At 39.9% G+C, this 23,184-nt stretch overlaps 1 protein-coding gene and 1 pseudogene across 31 annotated transcripts in view; both read right to left on the bottom strand.

Annotated features, from left to right (window-relative positions):
• Positions 1-6,367: 6,367 nt before the first annotated feature.
• Positions 6,368-10,364, bottom strand: LOC129048807 (ATP synthase F(0) complex subunit B1, mitochondrial-like; annotated as a pseudogene).
• Positions 10,365-10,490: 126 nt separating this feature from the next.
• JHY (junctional cadherin complex regulator) overlaps positions 10,491-23,184 on the bottom strand; it is a 76,780-nt gene continuing 64,086 nt past the window's right edge. For 14 of the 31 annotated variants that reach the window (XM_054525278.1, XM_054525277.1, XM_054525275.1 and 11 more), the window contains 3 exons: positions 13,653-13,733; positions 12,737-12,865; positions 10,491-10,966 (listed from right to left, as the gene is read on the bottom strand). In XM_054525278.1, coding sequence (XP_054381253.1) covers positions 10,769-10,966; positions 12,737-12,865; positions 13,653-13,733 — 408 coding nt within the window. In that variant the 3' untranslated portion in view covers positions 10,491-10,768. Of the gene's footprint in view, positions 10,967-12,736; positions 12,866-12,921; positions 13,734-22,812; positions 23,041-23,184 lie in introns of those variants that run through there. The other 17 variants (XM_054525284.1, XM_054525282.1, XM_063728242.1 and 14 more) reach the window with 5 other exon arrangements.

Genomic DNA, 23,184 nt, shown 5'->3' with positions numbered 1-23,184 from the left:
CCACTGCATTCCAGCCTGGGCAACAGAGAAAGACTCTGTCTCAAAAAAAAAAAAAAAAAAAAAAAAAAAGACAAAAAAAACCCCAACAACCCGTGATGGTATCTCTTTATGACAAGAATAAGTTGTTTAAAAATATTGACTAATATAAACTTTGGGAATTAGCTGAACATTTCTTTCTTTCTTTTTTTTTTTTTCCGGGATGGAGTCTTGCTCTGTTGCCCAGGCTGGAGTGCAGTGGCGCCATCTTGGCTCACTGTAACCTCCACCTCCTGGGTTCAAGCGATTCTCCTGCCTCAGCCTCCCAAGTAGCTGGCACTACAGGTGCATGCCACCATGCCCAGTTAATTTTTTGTATTTTTAGCAGACGGGGGGTTTCACAGTGTTAGCCAGGATGGTCTCGATCTCCTGATCTCGTGATCCACCTGCCTTGGCCTCCCAAAGTGCTGGATTACAGGCGTGAGCCACCGCACCCACCCTTAGCTGAACATTTCTAACATCTATTGTCACCCTAGTCTCCACGGCCATAGATGATGGAGTGGTTAAGTGTAGTTGCCAAATTCTAGCTGGAAATTAAAGAATGGCTAAATAGTTTTTATTTTTCCACAGTGCTTGACTTGAGATTGGAAATAGGCTGTGGAAAACAATGGGTATAGGATAGACGGGTGCTCCTCATCCTGAGTTTCAAATGAGAATAATCAAAAAACGAATACTGTATGCGTGCTCTGCTCTTTTTCCATCTGTTTTTTTTCTCTTTCCCTTCCTAAGTTCTTTATTTTGAATTTTAAAGATTAGGGTTTTATCACCATGAACATTGTTTAAAGAGTCAAATAGTTCTATGAGGTTTTTTTTTTTTTTTTTTCTGAGACGGAGTCTCGCTAAGTCACCCGGGCTGGAGTGCAGTGGCACAATCTCGGCTCACTGCAAGCTCCGCCTCCTAGGTTCAGGCCATTCTCCTGCCTCAGCCTCCCGACCAGCTGGGACTACAAGCGCCCACCACCACGCCTGGCTAATTTTTTTGTATTTTTAGTAGAGACGGGGTTTCACCATGTTTGCCAGGCTGGTCTCGAATTCCTGACCTCAAGTAATCTGCCCGCCTTGGCCTCCCAAAGTGCTGGGATTACAGGAGTGAACCACCGCGCTCGGCCTAGACCATTGTGACGATGTGTACATGCAATTCTCAGCTAAGCCAGGTAATCAATGACTTTTCTGTGAGACTTTTTGTTTTCCTTGGAATTAACACTTATTTTATTATTCTTAATTTTAATGTACTTATGACTAATTTATTCCCAAACTCTTTGCCATTTGTCTGTGTCACACTCTCAAGATATTCACAAATTCCTAACATTTCATTTTCCTCAACACACCTCTTCCAGAGCCTTCTGATCTGCTCCATTCTGGATTCTATGTAAATGGCTCTCCCTTCCCAACATCTTGGGGATTCCTTTAATTTCATTGTATTTTACTCGTTTCTCATATCTTTTTAATTTCTTGGTTTCCTCTCTCATTTTAGTGGAGCACAGTTTACTACAGTTTCTTGACAATTGGTACATGAGAGGTAAATGTTTGGAGATGTTCCTTATCTAAAAATATCTTTATCCTAATTTCATGCTTTATTAGTAATTTGGCTGCGTATAGCATTCTAAGTTGGAAATTATTTTTGAATACTTTTGAATGCATCACTTCACTGACTTTTAGCTTCCAATTGCTATTGTGAAGTCTAAAACGACTTCGGTTGTTGATTTTTTTGTGTGTGTCTTGTTTTATTTATTCATTTATTTTCCTTTTTGGAAGCTTGTAGGATACTTTCTTTGTAGCCAGTATACTGACATTTTACAATTATATGCCTTGCTTTAGGTTTATTTTCATCCATTGTTTCAGGTATTCAATAAACTCTTCAAGTCTGAAAATGTATTTTTTTTTTTGAATTATGGGGAGTACTCTTGAATTCCTTAATGACTTCTATAGATCTCCTGTTATTTGGATTTTTACCCCCTGGATTTATTCTCTAAATTTCTAATCTCTTAACTCCTATTTTCTATCCCTTTGCCTTTTTTCTCTGATTTTTGGAAAAATTCCTCAATGTTGTCTTCTAACCTTATTTTTGTGTTTTTAATTTTTTGACTCTAATTCTAATTCCCAAGATCTCTTTTAATTTTCTTGTTCCTTTTTAAAATGGTCCTGTGTCATATCCTCAGATGTTTGGAAATTCTTGGTTGTCTGCTCATATTTAAGTGAGAGGCCAGAAAGCTGATAGGAAACTGAGTACATGGATGGGACTTGTTGATTGTGAGGTTTAACTGTAGGATAACAAGGTTGGGGTCTTTAGTTGGAGAACCTCTGAAGTCAGGATTTTTAGGTCTTTTTTTAGGCTGGTCAGATTCCCCAGAGAAGAACTTTCCTTCCAAATTCCTGCTTGTAGGATAAAGTCCCAATGTTCTGGGAGCCAAATGGAAGACCAGAGGTTTCTATGTTTACAGTACACATGTTCACTCTTGACTCTTTTTTCAGTACTTACTGTGCATCCTCAATAGAACCAATTGTCCCTGACTCCAAAGATACTAGGGCAGTGTCTTTTACTGGGGCAGTGGAAGGGCTGTGCTTGGCTGCGTGGGAATTGAGGAAAGGATTTACAGGTGTAACTGCTCTTAAACTGACTTTCATGAAGTTACCCTTCATTAGCTCCCCCTGCCCCACATCTCCATTCATTCCTACTTTGAGAGGTAACTGACACCATTAATTCCTGAGCATTCTGGGTATTCTACAGTGTAAGTCAGATTGATTCTTGGCTTTCCTATTGCTAGCTTAGAATTTAGTATTTTGGAGAAATCTCATATTCTATGAAAATATAAAAAGAATTTAGTGTTTTTTGAGTCTGCTAATTCTTTTAAACAACTCATATGCTTTCCAGTTTTCAAAATGTTGTTACTATTGTCCCTCCTCCTGTTCTCCCTGTTTTTATATACTTATGCCACTTAAAAACCTTTACTATTATTTTAGTAGGACTTGTCAAGGGAATGAAATAGATGTGTGTGTGTGCGTGCGTGTGTGTGTGTGAGTGTATGTGTGTTCAATATACCATATTTATCCAGAAGTCCTATAATTTGAATTTTCTGTTTTATTTTGGCATTTACAGTGAGTGATGGAGGTGTTGATCTTTTACCTTGACATTTCTTTTATGTAACTGACTTGTTGAGCTACAGGAGAATTGCATTATCACTGGAACAGATTAGAAGGCTGATTTTCTTGCCAAAACACAGAATAGCCTATCTACTTCATATTAAGTGATGCAGTACCAACGGCTTGGGATCTGCCTGGTTGAGAGCATTGGAAGTTAGAGCTAGTTCTTAAGAATCTTTGTCTGTGCAAGGTTCTGAATAGCTCTACCAGATAGTCTTATAAATTTCAAGGTGGGGGAATTTATATTATTTTATTTTCCTTTGTCTCAGATTAATTTAAAACCTAGGTCCCTAGCTGCCTGAGGACAGGGGAGAAACAGAAAGGATGAACAGAGAAAGCAAGATGAAGATACAGATACACAAATAGACATATACAGACACACGCATATACAAATCTCTAAAGAGAATGATGCACACAGGACAGGAAGAATCGGGAGGTGATCAATTAAGACATTAAGTGTTTTGTGACACATGGATGCATCTGCATTTTGCCCTGGGAACAAGGGCCATCAGCTCATTTTCAGAGGGCTGCTGGCTTCTGCAGCTCACTCCTCAGATCAAAGCAAAACTGTCTGCTCGCATTTTCCAATCAGAATAGGGATGCTAATTTATACTCCTTAATGTATGATGGTAAGAGACTCCTTCAATTAACTGAATTCTATAGCCAGCAAAATAAAAGGTATACAAAGAGGTGCAGGCTGGAAGAGCTGAAATTCTCATTAAATCAAAAGGTCCAGTATTCATTACCTCATGCATCTGAGGCTAAACACTAAATATTGGGATCATCAAAGGAGGTTTAATGGGTTAAATTGAGAATATAATCTAATTAAAATATTAGGCATGGCTAAATAGTTCTTTGATATTCATCTAAAGGTTTCATTAAAAATAGATGCTTGAAGTTTGTATCATAGGAGATTATCAATTTTAAGCAGAAACAATAGATTTGGGAACCTCATCAGCACTACTTCAAAGTATCACCACTGTGTGGAAGCAGGGGAAATGGGAAAAGACATCACTGCCAGGTGACAGGGTGGAGATATGATATGAGGCAGTGCCAACCAGGCTTCATGATAATGATTTTGATAGTTGTCTGGATGGTAAAAAAATAAAGTGTAAGATTAATATGGGAGATGATTTTGCCACAGAGGAAAGAGTAAAACATAGAGATCTGAATTGGTTTTATTCAGTGTGTTCTTGACTTCCTTCTTCTGTTTAGACAGCTTCCCAAAGGACGGCTGATCATATTTTCTGGGTTTTAAATTTGGCGCAGTTATTTCCCCTACTGTGAAATTTGGACCATAGGGATATCCAGCACTAAAACCTCTCTTGCAAAAGCTTGAGACCCTAGTGACAGAGGGTGCCCTGAGTAGCCCATTTAGCAGCCCCAGTATCAGTGCTGGACTCTACAAGCTGCCACTTCAGCAAAGGGTATTTATGAAATCTTATCAGAGATTTCCAAGGCTTCACTAAATACATTTGCCTGGAATGCTCACATCATTGTAAACCTCTCAACCTGTTAGAGCTATTTAATAGCGGAAGACCATTTATTCAGCTTATTGAAAATTAATTACTTACATTACCCAGGTTTGCAAGGGGGAAATGAAAAGGCAATGGAGAGGCAGCAAGGGAGATAAATCCTGTTCACCAAATTCTTTTTTCCTTTCTTCATATTTTCCAGAGCCCCTATATTGAGAAGTGGCGAGGGCTGAAAATATTATTCGTTTTGTATCTTATTGCATCCTGCAATGTGTTGTCTAACATTTTGGAAAAGTGTCAACTTTCCAATTATTTTACTGAGCCAAAAGTAAATAACCAAACATGAAAAGTGGGAGTGTTTCACACTAGGAAGTAATTTAGAGAGTTTGATGAATGAATGAATGAATGAAGTCTTCCATCCGAAGCCTTTTGCTTTCCATTGGCCAGGTGTTTGCTTAGGAAATTGGGATATTTTATGTTTCCTCTGTCTCTTTGTGAGATAGATGTCTGGTTTTGCTTAATGAAGCCAGAGGGTGTGTAGAAACAAACACTGCACTTAGTCTGGAAGCAGTAGGGTGGGGGGACAGTGCTGAGCATCAGATTTTCAGCTTCTGGGACCCTCCTTCAATGTATTTCAAAAAGTGGAAGAAACACCTAAACATAACTTTTTATTAGAACATATTTCCTTGCTTTTATTTTGCCTTTATAGTATGGAAATAATATTATTTTGACAATATCTTATCATCACTGATGCAGGGAGAACAAGCACAACGGATAAACAAAATCCACAGTCATTCAAAAATTTCACTTCATGCTACAGTTTTAAATCCTTTCCTGACTGGGAAAACAATTAAAGAGGCAAATGGAGCATTTCTGTATCTTTGTGTCTCCCTGTTTTTACCCATTGGGAATAGCAATTGTGGAAACACAGTTAGCATTAGGGAGGAGAATTCCTATAGTCGTCCTATGAATACTTGACTGTTAGAATGAAATGTATATTATTCAAGTCTGATTCTTACTCTAATAGGAAAAGGTAATCTTAAAAAAGGCATATTTAGGAAAGCAACCCTGATTTTTACTTAGGAACTTCACATTTTCAAATGCTACTTCTAATATAATGGTAACAGATACATTTTGAAGCACATCTTGGGATAGAATTAGCGAAACTTGTCTTGATATCTGCAGACTATCACCCACATCCAATTCATTTTCTGCTATTTTTCAATAAGTAATTAAAGAAGAATCCCCTGAGTTATCTAGTCTGCTATTGTGGGCCATTTGCTATCAACTCAAAGTTCTCAATTAGCTCCAGTGTTGTTATAATTACCGGACGTGTTTTCAAACAACTCCCAGTTAATAACTGTTGGGATGAAGAGTCCTTTTCTCACTATAGACTAGACTGTGCACGTTCATGCTTGCTGCGATGTTTTGACAATGATTCATTAACCAATAATAAGGCCCCAATTGGAACCATTAGGCATCAGTGCCTTTGCTAGGCTTACCTTTTATTTTGTTCCTCAATATTGTCTTTTCTTGACTTGGTTTCTGGATAACTCCCAAGAGACTCCTTACTATACAAAACAATATCAGGAAGACAGCTGTCATTAAATTCAGCTACTTGTAAAAAAAAAAAAAGCTCCCTTTAAGAGGATGCTCTTGTTGGAAACTCAAGATGGAAAAACACAATTAAAAGGAGGCTTTAATAAGAGAGAATACATGGTTTAAATGTCTTTTATTTGCACCAGTTTATAGACATTAGGCAGATTAGGTACTATGTCTTTCAATGGCATGTATATAACATCTAGTCAAATACAGGTGCTCCATCATTACATCACTTAAGTTTGAAGTTTTTTGTTTTCTAATTGGCAGATTATTTTTTGCTTTTGAATATTTGAAACAGAAATGCTATAAAATTGATCACTGATCCAACTTGGGCATATAAAAGATCACTATTGTTGTCATTAGTACAATTTACTTTAAAACAGGAGCAAAAAATGTGTTTGTCATTCCCTGTTTATGCAAAATCTCTCCCCTTAGTTTTATGGTAGTTTAGTGACATTCTGCTATATTCACTATTGTGAGATGACGTGGAGCCAAATGAAGGGCCACTTTGATCCATTCTTTGATTTCAACCCCAAATTTTCAGCAAATATGTTTTATTTCCTAGCCAAAGTTATTTTAGATGCCACATGGCACTATATAGAGAATTTTAATGTTCTAGAGTCTTATGTACTGCATAGTAAAGAGTTGCCTTGGGGGTAAGAATCCTGTGAAATGTTGTTTGACATGAAATGAATCACTTAAGCTGCTTCAGCCAAGTTTGGGTTCTTGACAGTAGGTGTGAAAGTGAAGGATTTAACAACGCTTAAGCTAACAGAAAAACAGTATGGGAAGTTTTTGAAATGTTCTGGAAAAAAAAAGAAAATAAATAGTGTCTCTTTTATTGGACAGTTTCTAAGTTTGAGTTGCTTTATATGTGTATTCTAATTTTATCAATGTAGTAAGGAAGTTGGCAGATTGTACATGCTAAAAAATTATTAGGTACATAGTAATGCATATTTCTAAAAATTGAACTTGGCGGAAATTCAGGTCCAAAATAGAAATTCATAGCAACTATATGTTGCTTGTCCACACAGAGAAACAAGAACAACCTCCTTCCATAGAAAAATAAACAGTACTATTCCTGGTGTTGAAAGATGGGAGATTCAGACCTGGCTACCCTCCCATTACTCTCAGTAGGACTGATGGACTTCTGAGTCACGTAGCCTTTCTCTTCACCTCCATTTCCTCTTCTGAAAAACTGGCAGTTGAATGTGATAAACCCTTTCCAAGCTCTAAATTATTTTAAGATATTCTAATACAAATGGAATATTTAAAAATTTTACCCTGTCCCTTTAAGTATGAATGTCTCTATATGCATTCTTTTTCTCTTCCAGATTAAGTTCGAATTTAAGGCCATTTTGGAAACAATTAATGAAGGTTATTCATTCTACCTCATATTTCTAGAAATGTCTTCATGCACTCAGAAGGGGCCTCTTCTCTTATAAATACATTTTAGGAGTAGTTTTGGCCTGTGATTTTCCTGAGTCTAATGCCTCATATATTACATTTTCCAAATCCCATTGAAACATGATTCACCAGTTTTCTGTTTATCTTCAGATACTTGTTATCTTTGCAGACTCTCAATTCTAACTGCTTTCAGTTTTAAGAGAAGGTTTCGCATAGGCACCTTTTATGCTACATTTTGGTACATGTAAAATGTACACAACATAGGAGTAAATTTCCAAAGCTAGTCCTTACACCACACGTATAGATAAACAGATTTTCCCCAAATTGATGCTCAAATTATCCACTTCTGGATATGCCTATCTAAAAATGTAATGTCCATCTAATATAAGGAAGGAAGTAAAAAATTAAACTCTCCAGTAATTATTTTAAGACTGGGAATTCTTGCAATATTAAAAAAGATTTAAAAACTAAAAAATATTTATTAACATTTGTATTCAGTAGTAAACTATGGAATGCTTTTGTCTTATCTATTTTCATGTGTGCGTGAAAACACACATTTGATAATATTTTAAGATATTTGTGATGGCAAGATGGCCAGCAAATTTATGTACTTGGAGTAAGGAGCTTTGATAAAGTGTGTCTCTCAGAGTTGCCTGCATTGGGTGTTTCTGGACTTCTTGGAGGGTTTCTAACTAATGTCTTGATGCTCTGTTAGAACAACATTAGGATTTGTTCTATCTGAGCAGGCACAGCCAGATGTACCTTCATTTTTTTCAACTTTATTCTTTATTTATTTGTGTTTCATTCAATTGTCACTTTATTGCCACATGGTAGAATTAATTACAAATTTAAACTATAACCCGGTAATCTTTAGTCAGGCACCAAGATTTAACAAAGGCAAACTGCTTATTCAAAAGTGATCATAGGGCCAGGCGTAGTAGCTAACGCCTGTAATCCCAGCACTTTCGAAGGCCAAGGTGGGCGGATCACCTGAGATCAGGAGTTCAAGACCAGCCTGGTCAACATGGGGAAACCCTGTCTCTACTAAAAGTATAAAAATTAGCTGGGCGTGGTAGTGCACGCCTGCAGTCTCAGCTACTCGGGAGGCTGAGACAGGAGAATCACTTGAATCCAGGAGGCAGAGTTTGCAGTGAGCCGAGATTGTGCCACTGCACTCCAGCCTGGGTGACAGAGCGAGAGTCTGTCTAAAAACAACAACAACAACAACAAAACAACAATAAAAAGTGATCATGGAACAACTCAAATGCTGAGTAAGAAGGATGGGAAACATCTGACTGGCCAATAGATTGAGTTCTCTCAATATAGGGAACAAATGTTTCATTTTTAGGAGATATAAACTATCTACTTCAGTAGAGGGCAATACAGAAAGATTTTGCCACATAGGCTAGTTTCCATTTAGCCAGTCAACTGTTTCTGGCTGTCTCAATTGGGATAGATACATTTACATAACTGTCTGTGCGTGAGCCTTCTTTGCCAACAGCTTTAGGTCCCAAATGCACTTGGCAATTGTCTCCTTTTCCTGCTGTGCAGAGATGCTCTGCACCTAATTTATCATGTGCTCTTGTTCCTTTCAACGCATAATGTTCTGCACAGATATATGATAGTCCAGGCGATTCTTTACTTCCTTATACACTCTATGCAGTCATTCCCAGTAAGTAACCTCCCAAGCCATAGCAATGTTATTCCTCTGCACATCAAAAAGGTAATGGCGCTTCTGAACCAGTGAGCGCTGCGACTTCTCCAAATCAATTGCATCCTGGATTTGTTTGATGGAAGCCTGCTTCACCTCTTCTAGTTGGGCAATGTTTTGCTCATTGAGTTTATAAGCAGATTCTCCAATAGAGGCACCATATTTTTAAATTACATAGACAAGTAACCCTACTATTGATATAGTAGAAAAGGTCTCTGGGGTAATCATGTATATTTCTTTGGATAAATCATACAAGATAAGCCCAGTTTGGAGCACATAGGGTCCTGTTACACTGGTTTTAGATAAAGAAATTGGAAGAATTCCTCAGGGATCAGCCCAAAATGAACTTTTCCTCTATAGGAAAAGGAAGAAAGAGGTGGTAGAGGGGCAAGGAGTGGCTGCGCTGTGTGAAAGGTCCTTGTTGCCTGCAATACCCTTGGACCTAAGAAAACTGCATTCTACAGAGAGGGGGCCACTGTGGCAGTGGCAGAAAGTGCCACCCAAGACAGCATGGTCAGCAAAGACCCAGGCAGCCAGCTGTCTTAACATCCCTGTGACCCCGACCAGAGAATCTGTCAGGGCAGGAACCTTTTGTTGTTGTTGTTGTTGAGACAGAGTCTTGCTCTGTCGCCCAGGCTGGAGTGCAATGGCACAATCTCGGCTCACTGTAACCTCCGCCTCCCGGGTTCAAGCGATTCTCATGCCTCAGCCTCCTGAGTACCTGGAACTACAGACATGCGCCACCACGCCTAGCTGATTTTTGTATTTTTAGTAGAGATGGAGTTTCATCATGTTGCCCAGGCTGGTCTCAAACACCTGGCCTCAAGCTATTCACCTGCCTCAGCTTCTCAAAGTGCTGGGATTACAGGCGTGAGCCACTGTGCCCGGCCTCAACTTTATATATATAAGCCCTTTGCCAAACTTGGAGATTTTAGTAATATTTTGAAGTGTTATCACAAAATTTACAGATGACTGAGTTCATTTTAGGAGAAACTGAAGTGTTTATACTTGTTTTTCTTACTAGGAAGGTAAGAGAGGAACACAGCTACATTTATTTCTGGGTAACTTTAAGGTTTCCATTATCCTAAGGAATGGGGTAGAGATGAAGAAATCGAAAGATCAATATAAAACCAAAAGCTTTATTCTCTAGTTATTATTCAGCTCCAATGCTAACTGATCTGAAAATAAATAACTTAAAAAGTTTTCTTCCTAGAAAGTAAAATATGGCACCATAATCTAATTGGGCCTCATATTTTAAATCCTGCAGAAAGCAAACATGGACAGCAGATAGATGATAATAACAAGCCACCACTCTCAACCAGAGAAAGTAGTTGGCGTTTCTTTTCTCCATGTCCATTCCTGGACCATTTTTGGTCTCCTTCCTATCAAATGTTGTCTATACGATGTGAAGGACTTTGAAAGCAGCCACAGCCTGTTTTTCCCTTTCGTGTCTGTTCTGCAGTATTTCCAGCAGTGAGATTTCAGGTAAACTTTCTTCTTTCTCAGCATAGGTTGGATTTTTTTGTTCCTTTGATGCTTGATGAGTCAGATTTGATGGTTTGGGTTTGGGGATGGTCTTAGCGTACTCCAAAGCCTAAACGCATAAAGATGAAATTTTATTTGAAATGGGAAGTGAGCCTGGATTCCTTAAATTAAATCTAGGAAATGTTTATTTATAATATAAATGGAGACTATCACTATAACTTACTAAGACATTGGTGGAAATGGAGATCAAATAATGCAATATAACACACAGTTTAAACAAAATACATTAGCCACAAAATAATATATTGTGGAAAAAAAGGAGTTGAAGAATAATACATACAGTTGTGTCCTTTGGATGCTTTCATCATAAAACTGAGTTTCCTTCAAGTGTTCCTTCTTATGTGTTTGGTCTACTTAGTTTCTGGAAGTCTTAGTAAAATCAAACTTCTATTAAGGAGATATTAATAGACATTTCTATCCAAAGAAGATTTGTTACAGCTTGAGACCAAAGACATCACTGTAGTTTACATACACTTGAGCTCCCATCATTATACCAGCTATTCTTGTTCCTAGGATCTAGAAAGTATTTGAGGTTGAAATTTTTTTCTTTCTATAGCAATCTAGATGCTGAAAAAGGCAGTCTTTTTCTCAGTGATGTCAGTTCTGAAAGGCATTACAATAAAAATGAGATCACTAAATATGATTCCTAAACCTGCCTTTATAACAGTTTTGCATTTTAGTAAGAGGTTGTTGATAGCTGAAATACAAATGGATTGTATGCTTTCAGTCCTGCAAGAGGAAAAAAAAATCCTCTAAAAGAAAAGTCTAGACTTCTCAGTGCATGTAGGTGAATGCTACAGATATTTCTAATTATAGGTTTGTTGCCTTGAAACTCTTCATGAAAAAAAACATGGATTGGAGAAAAAAGAAAAAGTAGCACCATAGAAACTCAATCAAGTGGATTGAGGTCTTCAAGGTCTGAGGAAGAAAGGCAATAAATAGAAAATATGATGGTCTGTGAAAGAGAACATGAAGTACAAATTCCTGCAGGCACCAAAGGATCTCTTGTTCCTCATGCAAAGGGTCCCGTGTCCTTACAGGGACTAGATAGATCAATTGAGGCAGAGACTTGTACTGCAAAGCTCTGTGTACATATTTCATTCACATCACGACTGATGGTTGATGCCATCTGAGAGGGAGAACATTCTGTATTCCATGAAATCATTTTTCTTCAGTAGAGGAACCTACATATTACAATCCCTACGGAAAGTGTAGGGGAATGAAGTTGAAAGAAACAGTGATTATATGTCTTTTCTTTGACATATAAGCAGCAAGAAGACAACAACTGCCTTAAAGCTTATTTAATGATACAAAATAAAATTGATGATGAAGCTTGCTCATTTAAGAAATCACATTATTATTTAATTTTTATATGTGACAAATTTAAAATACTATTCCTGGAAGAAAAGACATGGAGACAACAACTTCAGGAAAAACAAAGGTTAACTTTACAGTATCGTGTGTGTGTATGCGTGTGTGTGTGTGTGACGGTGCGTGCACTATTGCATTGCTATCTGTGAATGATGGGTAGCTACAGGAATGGAAGTAGCTAAAACATCTCCTGTGTTCCAAAAAACATGGGAAGGTTTTTTTTTTTAAGTTACAAGAAAACAGGCTGGGTGTGGTGGCTCTGCCTGTAATCCCAGCACTTTGGGAGGCTTAGTTTGGAGGATAGCTTGAGCCCAGGAGTTTATGACCATCCTGGGCAAGACGGCAAGACTCTGTTGCTAATTAAAAAAGAAAAAAAAAAAAGAGCAGTAATAAAAGTTTCCTTCTAATTCTGATTGAAAAAATAAATGCCTTGTTGAGAATTTCTTACCTTCTGCCGAGGGATAGCAGATTTATTTTGAGTTTTTTCTGTTTGTGGTTTTGAAAGAATGGATAGTGTCTTCATGTTGTATTCCTTGACTTGTTTTGCATATTCCTTTTGCTGTATTAATTTTTGCTTCTGTTCAGAGAAACAAAGTTATGATGAATCCAGGTGCTGCTAGTTCTCTCTGCTCTCTATTTAAAGCGATGCCCTGGTTTCAGTATACTGGGCATATCTTATCAGCTGTACAGGAGCAATGGGATCACCTTGAGTAAGGTGGCAGCAGTGAAATGGTTAAGTTAATTGTTTCTCCTTGAAATAGTCTCTCTGTGAGGAGGCACATCACTGCAATAGCACGCCCAGTATTCCCTTAACAGGGGCTAAATCACATTCAGAACCTTCTTTGTTGCATTTACCCAATTTATTTTCATTTTTGCTTCCAACTTTGAACTATACTCTCTTTTTATGCCTTGAGCGCAACTGCAGTTAAAACACATTAAATGAAGATCTCGTTTCACCAGAGGAAAGAGAATAAAGCGGATGCACTTTTCAGGGGTTGGGAAACTCTTCCCCTAAGTGTCTTCTCTGTGGCCACTCTTCACAATTATCAAGATAACTCTAGTGGGAAAGACCAACAACCACATAACATACACGTTTCTTTTCATGTGCACAGGCCCCACTTTTCCGTGCAGGCCTTCAAAACTAACTGAAAGACAGATACATATAACAACACGGGCTAAATATTTTTATTTTAAGGCAAAAGGCACGTGTCCGGGTCTCTATACCAATGTTATTTCAGAAGGGTCTCTATTCAGAGTGAGACATTTGAATTAGGGTTTAATTCTGGGGGGCGTCTTCATAAAGTTTCCTAACAGACAGACGGGCTGAGTCAGGTCTGGAAACACTGTATGTGCCTCTCACTCACTTTGTCTCTGATGGACTCAAAGTCAGGTCCGAGGCCTCCAAGCTTCACATCTCTTTTCTGATTACCTTTCAGCTTGGTGTTCTAAAAATACAACCACAGAAACAGTTTCTTTTAAGGACTTGTGTGTCCCCCCACTCCTACCACCCCGTAAGGTGTCATACCCACATAAAGTAAGAAAGAAAATAACGAAAGCCTGTGTGCACTGTCAGAGAATGGCTGCATTTCCTGACAACGCTTCCATTTTCATGGTAGTTATTGGTAATAGTCTCTTTGGTAATTTCCAGCTGGTTAGCTAACATGTTTTCACTTTTCCACTTCTGCAATAAAGAAACTTGAAATTCTGAAATTACAAATACAAGTTTTCAAGCTAGTGATGTCCTGTTTTCTTATGAAAGTTTTTTATTTTAATTTGTTTGGAGATACCTGGTTTTGCTGTGTTGCCCAGGCTGATCTTGAACTCCTGAGCTTAAGTGATCCTCCCACCTCAGCCTCTTGGGTCGCTGGGATTACAGATGTGAGCCACTTCACCTGGCCCTTGCTATTAACGTTTTTAACGCAACATATATGTTATTACTTTGCCACTGCTCCTATTACCATTTTATCCAGTCTTAGACAGTTTGCTGAGCCAAATGACTTCCCTGGAAGAAGGCATCTAAATGCATCAGATAAACACAGTGCTTCAAAAAGAGAATACCCTGTCCAATGATGTCACAGCATTACCGTTAGAGACAATCCAGAAGAGAAGTGAAGAAGGTAGCAACCTTTCAAGTTTTGCTATTGGTTATTGGGGGAAGAAGATAATTTTAAGGGGAAAAACAATTATAATCCATTTATAATATTCAAAAGAAAAGTGTTTGAGAGTCTTGGCAAGACTCACTAAGAAACTCATTTTGTTCAGTCAGTGTGATTTCAGATATTTTGAAGGGCACATAGAATTTAATACGACAACTCTTATTAGTATTGCCCATTTAAAAGGACGGACAGCAAGAAAGCGAGACAACTGACTGATTAGATTATGGCACCTGAGCACAATAATAGGCAGGAAAAAACCCTAATATTCTACTGCCTGTCTGTCTCCTGATGGATTAAGATATTCCCCAAACCACTGCTTTCAAAATTAAAACTGAAGTTGAGGCTGGGCATGGTGGCTCACGCCTGTAATCCCAGCGCTTTGGGAGGCTGAAGTGAGATCACCTAAAGTTAGGAGTTCGAGACCAGCCTGGCCAACATGGTGAAACCCCGTCCCTGCTAAAAATTAGGCGGGCATGGTGGCAGGCACCTGTAATCCCAGCTACTCGGGGGGCTGAGGCAGGAGAATCGCTTGAACCCGGGTAGCGGAGGTTGCAGTGAGTGGAGATCGCACCACTGCATTCCAGCCTGGGTGACAGAGTGAGACTCTGTTTCAAAACAAAAAAAAACAAAAAAACAAACAAAAACAAAAATGAAAAAACCCTGAAGTTTAGAGTCGCTACTTCCCCTTACAGGGAACTCACATCGTTTTTAAATTTCAGTTTGTTAATTAATTTGGTTTCCTTTTTGGGAAGGATGGGAAAGACAGTATAAAAGAGGTGGTTGGATGACAGTAATTTCTTAGGGCACATGTAAGTTACTACTTAAAATGGAGAAAAATCAGCCACATTGAAGAAGCAGCTGTTGTGTACCTAACTGTGGATGTTAGTCCCTGTCTATATGTTAATGACAAAGCACAGGATTTTTATCAATTTTGAAATCTCCTGTTAATTATTCTATTTTAAAAATTTTATCTGTTTATTTAGTTTGAGGCCAGGTTATGAGACTGTCTAATTTTTGTACTTTTGGTAGAGACGGGGTTTCACCACGCTGGCCAAGCTGGTTTCAAACTCCTGGCATCAAGTGATCCACCCACCTCGGCCTCCCAAAGTGCTGGGATTACAGGTCTGAGCCACTGCAACCAGCTGCACTCCTGTTAATTATTAAGTCCTAAGATATACATCTAACTTGCCCTTTTCTAAGACAGAATTTAGCAGAGGTAGTCCAGAGACTTAAAATAGGACATTTTCTCATATTAGATATAATTATTGCATATAACTCTCCAATCTTAAAAATGAACTTGTGTAGACACACTGTATCAACCACTACGAGAACATGTCCTACTCACTGTGGTCTACTGAGTACCCAGAGTCATCCCAATTCACTTCTCCACTGCCACTTCCCACTGTAGATGTTCAAAAGACAAACATTCTCCAGCACTGACTCCTCAGCACTGAGCTCTTGCCCATGAAGTCTAAGCAAAAGCTTGCTGGGGCACAGTGTATATTTTGGAAAGCGTTCAGGCTGTGGTAGCCCCTTCCCTTCCTTTTTTCTTGGTAAGGGTGTGATTCCTGGAGCTGGAGCTGCAGCAGCAATTTTGTAGCCAGGAAAAAAGAGAATCACATCAATACTGGTTCTGATGTTCTGAGCTGTGGAACCACCAGTGCTGGCAATCACCTACTTGTGGATTAATTGTATGTAAGAAGAATGAACTCATATTTCAGAAATCACTGTAAATGGTAATTGTGTTACTTGCCCACTGAAGGCAATATTTCTAACATCTCAGCACTTTTATGTTGCATTAATAATTTAAAAGGGCCAAAATGATGTGCTACATAGGCAACACTTCTATACTACAAGGATTCAAAGTTCTGTAAATAGAATTTGCCCCATTAGAATGTTAAACATTTATGGTCAATACTCTAATTCTAATTCTAAAAAGTAAAACAAGATTCTTAAGGAAGCCTTTGAACTAAAATCATTAAAAAATTGTAACATTAAAGTATGCAGAAGACACATTGTTCATTGAAGAGTATTTCAAAATCATACATCTCCTTTAAGAAAACAGAAGTCACTACTCAGCAAAACCACGATAGCTGCTTCCTCTCTATTATATCTGTCTGTTCATACTTTCATACAATTGTCCATTTACTATGAATTCTTATTTTTTCATTTCATTTCGATTTTTTTTTTTTTTCAGATGGAGTGTCACTGTCATCCAGGCTGGAGTACAATGGTGCGATCTCAGCTCACTGCAACCTCCACCTCCCAGTTTCAAGTGATTCTCCTGCCTCAGCCTCCCAAGTAGCTGGGATTACAGGCGCCTGCCACCATGTCTGGCTAATTTTTGTATTTTTAGTGAGGCAGGGTTTCACCATGTTGGCCAGGCTGGTCTCGAACTCCTGACCTCAGGTGATCTGCCTGCCTGGGCCTCCCAAAGTGCTGGGATTACAGGGGTGAGCCACCATGCCCAGCCCAAATTCTTATTTTTTCTAAGCATTTTAGTACTACAGTACATTTTTTCTGTCAGTATATATATATTTTTAAATGTGAGTTTTATGCATAACATTCTATTGTCTAGTTTTGTTGGACTGTTTAGCTATTCCTCTAAATGTTGAACATTTAAGATGTCCTAGGGTAAGCATCGTTTTTCTGGGCTACTTTGATTATTTCTTTAAGATAAGTTAATAGCAGTAGAATTACTGAAATAAAATGAATATGTTTAAGGCCATCAATTAACACTTCCATTAGCAATGGAGCCACAAGATCACTCTTTTTGTCCAAACCTTGATTATACTGGGTATTTTCACATTTTAAAACCTTTACCAATTTTCAATAGGTGAATGAACTCAGACAACTTATATTTCACAATTGCAAATTTGTTCTTTCTCTCACGTTATGCCATCTATATGGTTGTTTTGCAGTCACTGAATTACTATCTATTTGCCAAAGTAAACCAATGATTAAAAGGAAGGAAAAAACCCTGCTCATGTCCAAGTCATAAATCCAATTTGTCCAAAGATGATGAGAAAGAAATGATCAGTGCTCACAAATCACATCCTAAGTCTGAAGCAGCTTAACTTCTAATCATTCCACTGACTTACAAAAGACACATTGTGAAGCATGAATAATTGCCCAGTACTCTCCAGCCACAGTTCTTACTATCACCTCCAATAAACATGTTGGCTATCACAGAAAAACAGAGCCAGGGTCTAGTATTACACCTCGATATGAAGGGACAGAGTGTGGCCCAAAGGGTGATCTCCAAGTGCTGCTGATCCCTTTACAGGATGGATGAAGTGCTTATAGCAACGGGACCTTTCTCAAGGGATGGTGATGGCTCCTAACGGAGTTTGTTCTGGGTGACTGGCAATGAAAAATCTTGGATTTACTTAAGGTTGGCGCAAGTAATCTTGATTCGTTCTCAGAGGTGCAATTTTGTTTGATCTCTCTCCATCAAAAGCCTTTTTAGAAGCTTATTGAGATACAATTCACATACCACAAAATTTACCCACTTGAAGTTGTACAATACAACGGTTTTCAGTATATTCACCAAGTTGTGTAAACATCACTACATTCCAATTTTAGAACATTTTCATCACCCTGAAAATAAATCCTGTCCCCATTAGCAGTTACTCCCTTTGCCCCCTCCACCTCCAGCCCTAGGCAACCACTAATCTACTTTCTGGCTCTTCAAAGTCTTTTATAGTAAAAATAATCCCCAGAATTTACTTTGATTTACCTCTCCATGGCTGTTACAAGACTAAAAGGTCATAGTGACACAATACTAAAAAAAAGAAAAAAAAAAAAAGTAAATCAACAATGATAGTCTTGCTAAGTTTCCAAACACAAGAGGAACACATTGGAAAATACAGGCATGCTGTCAACCAATCCTTGATGAGATTTGCTGTTAGTCTTTGCATAAGATGCACACAAGCTGGCATCGACCGACTCTGGCACCATCTGAGGACTGTTAAGGCCAGACCAACCCCTCTGCACTGGTGTTCACACTTGATCGCTTTAGTGGACAATGGCATAGGACTTTCCTGATGCAAGGTTTGTACCAGGAATTAACCACAGTTCTTCTCAAGACAGCAGAGTTTTTAATTGTAAACTTGGGACACAGTGTGCCCCGACTGGAAGTGACATTGACTGTTCAGTGAGGACCTGTTTCAACTCTGAAAGGTGGTACCCTGCTGTGGGGGCCACTGCAGAGCTATTCTCCAGAAAATTCCTCAGATGTGTAAGTGTGAGAAAGTTACTGAAAAACATGACAAAAAACAATGCCTCAAATACTGTGGAACAGCAAGTGAAGGAAATTTGCTCTGCAGTTGCTAAACTTAATCCAAATAAACCCCTTCTTGGAAGCAGTCAAGCAGCAATGCCCAGATTGTCTGTGACAACAAACACATGAGTTAATTACTTCAGCCCAGCGCAGTTAGCTGTCAGCAAACTCCTGAAGCAGTCATTTTGTGGTGGGTTGCAACAGATATTTTTATACCGTTTGCCATCCCTTGATCCCTGACTGCCTGACGTCTAGATTTCATGGCATGGACAATGCCTGGCATTCAGAACTCAGTTACAACAGAACTGTCAGGAGAAGAGGAAGGGTGCTTGGGCCTATTATCTTTACAAATCCTCCAAGTTTTAATGTGATTCAGGGCGATTCCCTTGGAAACCAAAAGATTTGATGTGACCAGCAAATGGCCATGACCTGGATAATGATCCCCTCTGTCTGGTGCCTTGACTACCTGCTGTCCTATACAAATAGCTCATTTCTAAGTCATTTTAGCTTCTGGAATAGCTTAAAGGACAAAGAGCACTTCTGTGAATTTGTCAGATGTAAGCTAAAGGTGCTGGATTGAGAAAATGGATATATAGATTGTAACATTCCTGATAGAAAGCAGGAAGGGGGATGTCCCCAGTTGGAAAGATGGCTGGGAAGGCAGCAATTGCAAATTTTCCTTCCTCTCCTCTGACCTCCCATGCGCTTAGATTTCTGGTGGCACACACTGTCGTCGGAGTACTTTCCTCTACTTTTCTCAGTAAAACATAAATTCAATTAACTAAAAGAAGGGAAAAGGAAAAGGAAACTAACATTTAGTTGATGTCTCTTCTTCACTAGGGACTAAGCTATGGTTTTAATACATTATTTCACTTAATATCACACCAAATCTACAAAAAGAAAGAATAATTCTGATTGTGCAGGTGAAGAAATGAGGGCTCAGGTGAATTAATAACTTGTCCAAGTCATAAGAGATACTGGGAACAGAGACGAGAACCTAGGAATGAATGGGTCCATGGCTTCCTCTAAATCTTGCCGAGTGAGAATTGAGTTCAAAAGCTTGCATTTTCAGCAACAACCCATCATTGGCAAGAACCCCAACCTAGAAGATTCTCTTGTGAGCTAGTGTGTTTGAGCTAAATTTAGTCCCTGGTATTCTATATGTACTGCAGTGAACAGGCTGTCCTCACCTCGAAAATGTGTTCTGAATACATGTCCCTATAGAAATAATACGGATGATGTCCAGCTTCCTAGTCAAGCCTTCAAAACCTACTTTATTCACAAAACTCTTGAAAACAGTACTAATAGTACCTTACAGCCTAACTACCATGTAATGATGTTTCCGTGGAAAAAGAAGTTACCTGTGATTTAAAAAACACATTTGTGGCTGGGCGCAGTGGCTCATACCTGTAATTCCGGCAATTTGGAAGGCCAAGGCAGGTGGATCATCTGAGGTCAGGAGTTCGAGACAAGCCTGGCCAACATGGTGAAACCCCATCTCTATTAAAAATACAAAAATCAGCCGGGTGTAGTGGCGCACGCCTGTAATCCCAGCTACTCAGGAGGCTGAGGCAGGAGAATCACTTCAACTCGGGAGATGGAGGTTGCAGTGAGCCAAGATTGTTTCACTGCACTCCAGCCTGCATGATGAAGTGAGATTCTGTCTCAAAAAAAAAAAAAAAAAAAAGAAAAGAAAAGAAAAAAGGAACACCTTTCTCCTTATTTACAGTGGAACCGGGGATTCTCCCAGCTCCAAGTCACTAGTTGCGGATTCCACAGTGTGGGCATGGCTAGGGTCCCGTCCCCAGCAGACGGGAGGACATGAGAGTGTGAAGTTGGAATGAGGAGTTCAAAGAGCCCCCAGGTGGGGGTATGTGAAGGAGCTGGGGTAAGAACTCTAGGGTTGTGAGCTGAAGACCCGGGATACACAGAGGGGCTCAAGATGGGAGCTGCAGGATTGGGCTGGGGTCATATCTCAGCCCCAAGACATCCTCTTTTTCCTCTCGTTAGTATCTCTTGCTGCCTGTTCCAGGCCAGTTTTGCTTTCTCTTTGAGGCCACCCCTTATCTTTTTCTCTAAAGGCCCCACTTGAGGATCCACGGACTTCATAATCCCGTCACTTTCTGGCATGTCTTGCATCTGCCCTGCACACCATAGCCAGAGCTGCCTTTCTAAAATACAAATCTGACCATGTTTAAAATTCCTCCATGATCCCCCTGTCCTACAGAATAAAGTACTTCTTTGAATGGAAAATGAGATCTTCTAAGACCTGGCCCCTATCCACCACTCCGCTCCCATCTTTCAACACTCCTTGCCTCCCAGGTTTAGTAACAAGGACCTGAAATGCTCTCATCCCCAGCATGCACCATGTTACAGCTTCAGAACCTTTGTTCGTGCTGGTACTCCTGCCTGAATTGCTCTTGCAGTCTTCTTTTTTTTTTTTTTTGAGATGGAGTCTTACTCTGTCGCCCAGGCTGGAGTGCAGTGGCGCAATCTTGGCTCACTGCAACCTCCACCTCCCGGGTTCAAGCAATTCTCCTGCCTCAGCCTCCCGAGTAGCTGGGATTACAGGCACCTGCCACCACGCCCGGTTAATTTTTATATTTTTAGTAGAGACGGGGTTTCACCACGTTGGCCAGGGTGGTCTCGAACTCCTGACCTTGTGATCCGCCCGCCTCAGCCTTCCAAAGTGCTGGGATTACAGGCATAAGCCACCGCGCCCAGCCTGCTCTTGCAGTCTTCTTTGCCAACTCTTCACCACCCTCTAAGACGCAGTTCTGAATTATCTTCTGAAGCTTTGCCTGACCCCAGGTCAGGATATCAGTTTTCCTTTATGTTCCTCTGTGCTCCCCATGCATACCTACATTATTCTTATTACTTTTATTATTAATATCATTATTTGTTTTTTGCTTGCAACTATACTGCAACATAATAAGCATTTACACGTCTGCCATCTCAAGTTCCATGCAACTGGAAGCTTCCTCTGAGGAAGGGTCATGGCTCATCTTTACATCCCAGCACCTTCCAAGTTCCTAGTAGAAATCATCATCATCATTATTATTATTATTATTATTAAGACAGAGTTTTGCTCTTGTTGCCCAGGCTGGAGTGAAATGGCGCAATCTCGACTCACTGCAACCTCCGTCTCCCGGGTTCAAGTGATTCTCCTGCCTCAGCCTCCCCAGTAGCTGAGATTACAGGCGCCCACTACCACGCCCTGCTAATTTTTGTATTTAGTAGAGATGGAGTTTCACCATGTTGTCCAAGCTGGTCTTGAACTCCTGACCTCAGGTGATCCACCCACCTCGGCCTCCCAAAGTGCTGGGATTACAGGTGTTAGCCACCGCACCCGGCCTAGAAATTATTTAATAACAAACTGAATTCAACTTAGGAATGATTTGCTTAATTCCTCTCAAGTTGTCTTAGGGTGGAGGCCCTTCTGTACTGAGGCACTCATTTCCCCAGACGCTGGGAGTGTTGTCTGCTGATGGCTCACAGCTGAGTTCCTCCCTAAACACTGCGTCAGCCACGTGGAGCTGCTGTGCCCAAAGTCACCACCCTTCCCCAGGGGCAGTCATTATCCAATGGCAGGTTGGTATGGGAGAACAAAAGCCTGGGTCCCTTGCCTTTGAAGGGCCACCCCAACTTTAGAACCCTCAGAACCTTGGCCAAGACTCCTGCTGTGTCTGCATCACAGCCCATCTCTGCCCAGCCCCGCTTCCCTCACTCTCTTAAAGGGGAGGTTCCCCAGGTTGATCCGCTATAGACCTCCTGCATGCAAATCTCCATTTCAGTCTGTTCCCTGAAAACCCAACTCACCACAGGCTTATTGCTTTCAACCAGGCCTTTCCCTGTTGCCTGTAAAACAGAATGCATTTCCAGCTTTTTTCTTATGATTTGACACTGGAAGCAAGTGACCTTTCCTGAAGGCTTTTTATTGCCAGTGACAGAAAAGAAATACACAGGACATAAAAAGTCCCCTTCCTAGGCTCCTTCATTTCTTACTGAAAACATTCTACTTTGGGTCCCCAATTTTACTTGTTAAATCACGTAGGCCCTGTGAGAAAAGATTTAAGTGCGCAAAGGTGCTAGTAATGGTGAATTTATTTGAGACAAAGAACTCAGTAAAGGTCAGCTAATGTTTGAGAGGAAAGTTCAATCACTGGCCAGCCCAGGTATTTTACTGCAGAAGTTGGGGTGAGATTAGGGCCAAGATGAGTCTTCATGGTGGCAGTTGGTGGGAAAATGCAATGGCAACAGGCGCTTTCACTCACTCAGCCCTACTTTCTCTACTTTTTAAGATATGAGAATGACCTGGGAAGAAATGATTTAATAACCATGAAGACTCAGGTTAGCATGGGGCTTGGGATGGAGTATGGAAGCTTTCCTGAGGAAGGGACGTTTCAGCTGGGGATGAAAGGAGGAGTTTTGCCGTTCTGCAAATGGAGACCTCTCGCC

The sequence above is a fragment of the Pongo abelii genome, chromosome 9 (genome assembly GCF_028885655.2).
Source record: "Pongo abelii isolate AG06213 chromosome 9, NHGRI_mPonAbe1-v2.0_pri, whole genome shotgun sequence".
Classification (NCBI taxonomy): Eukaryota; Metazoa; Chordata; class Mammalia; order Primates; family Hominidae; genus Pongo; species Pongo abelii.
This window is presented reverse-complemented; position numbering and strand designations above follow the sequence as displayed.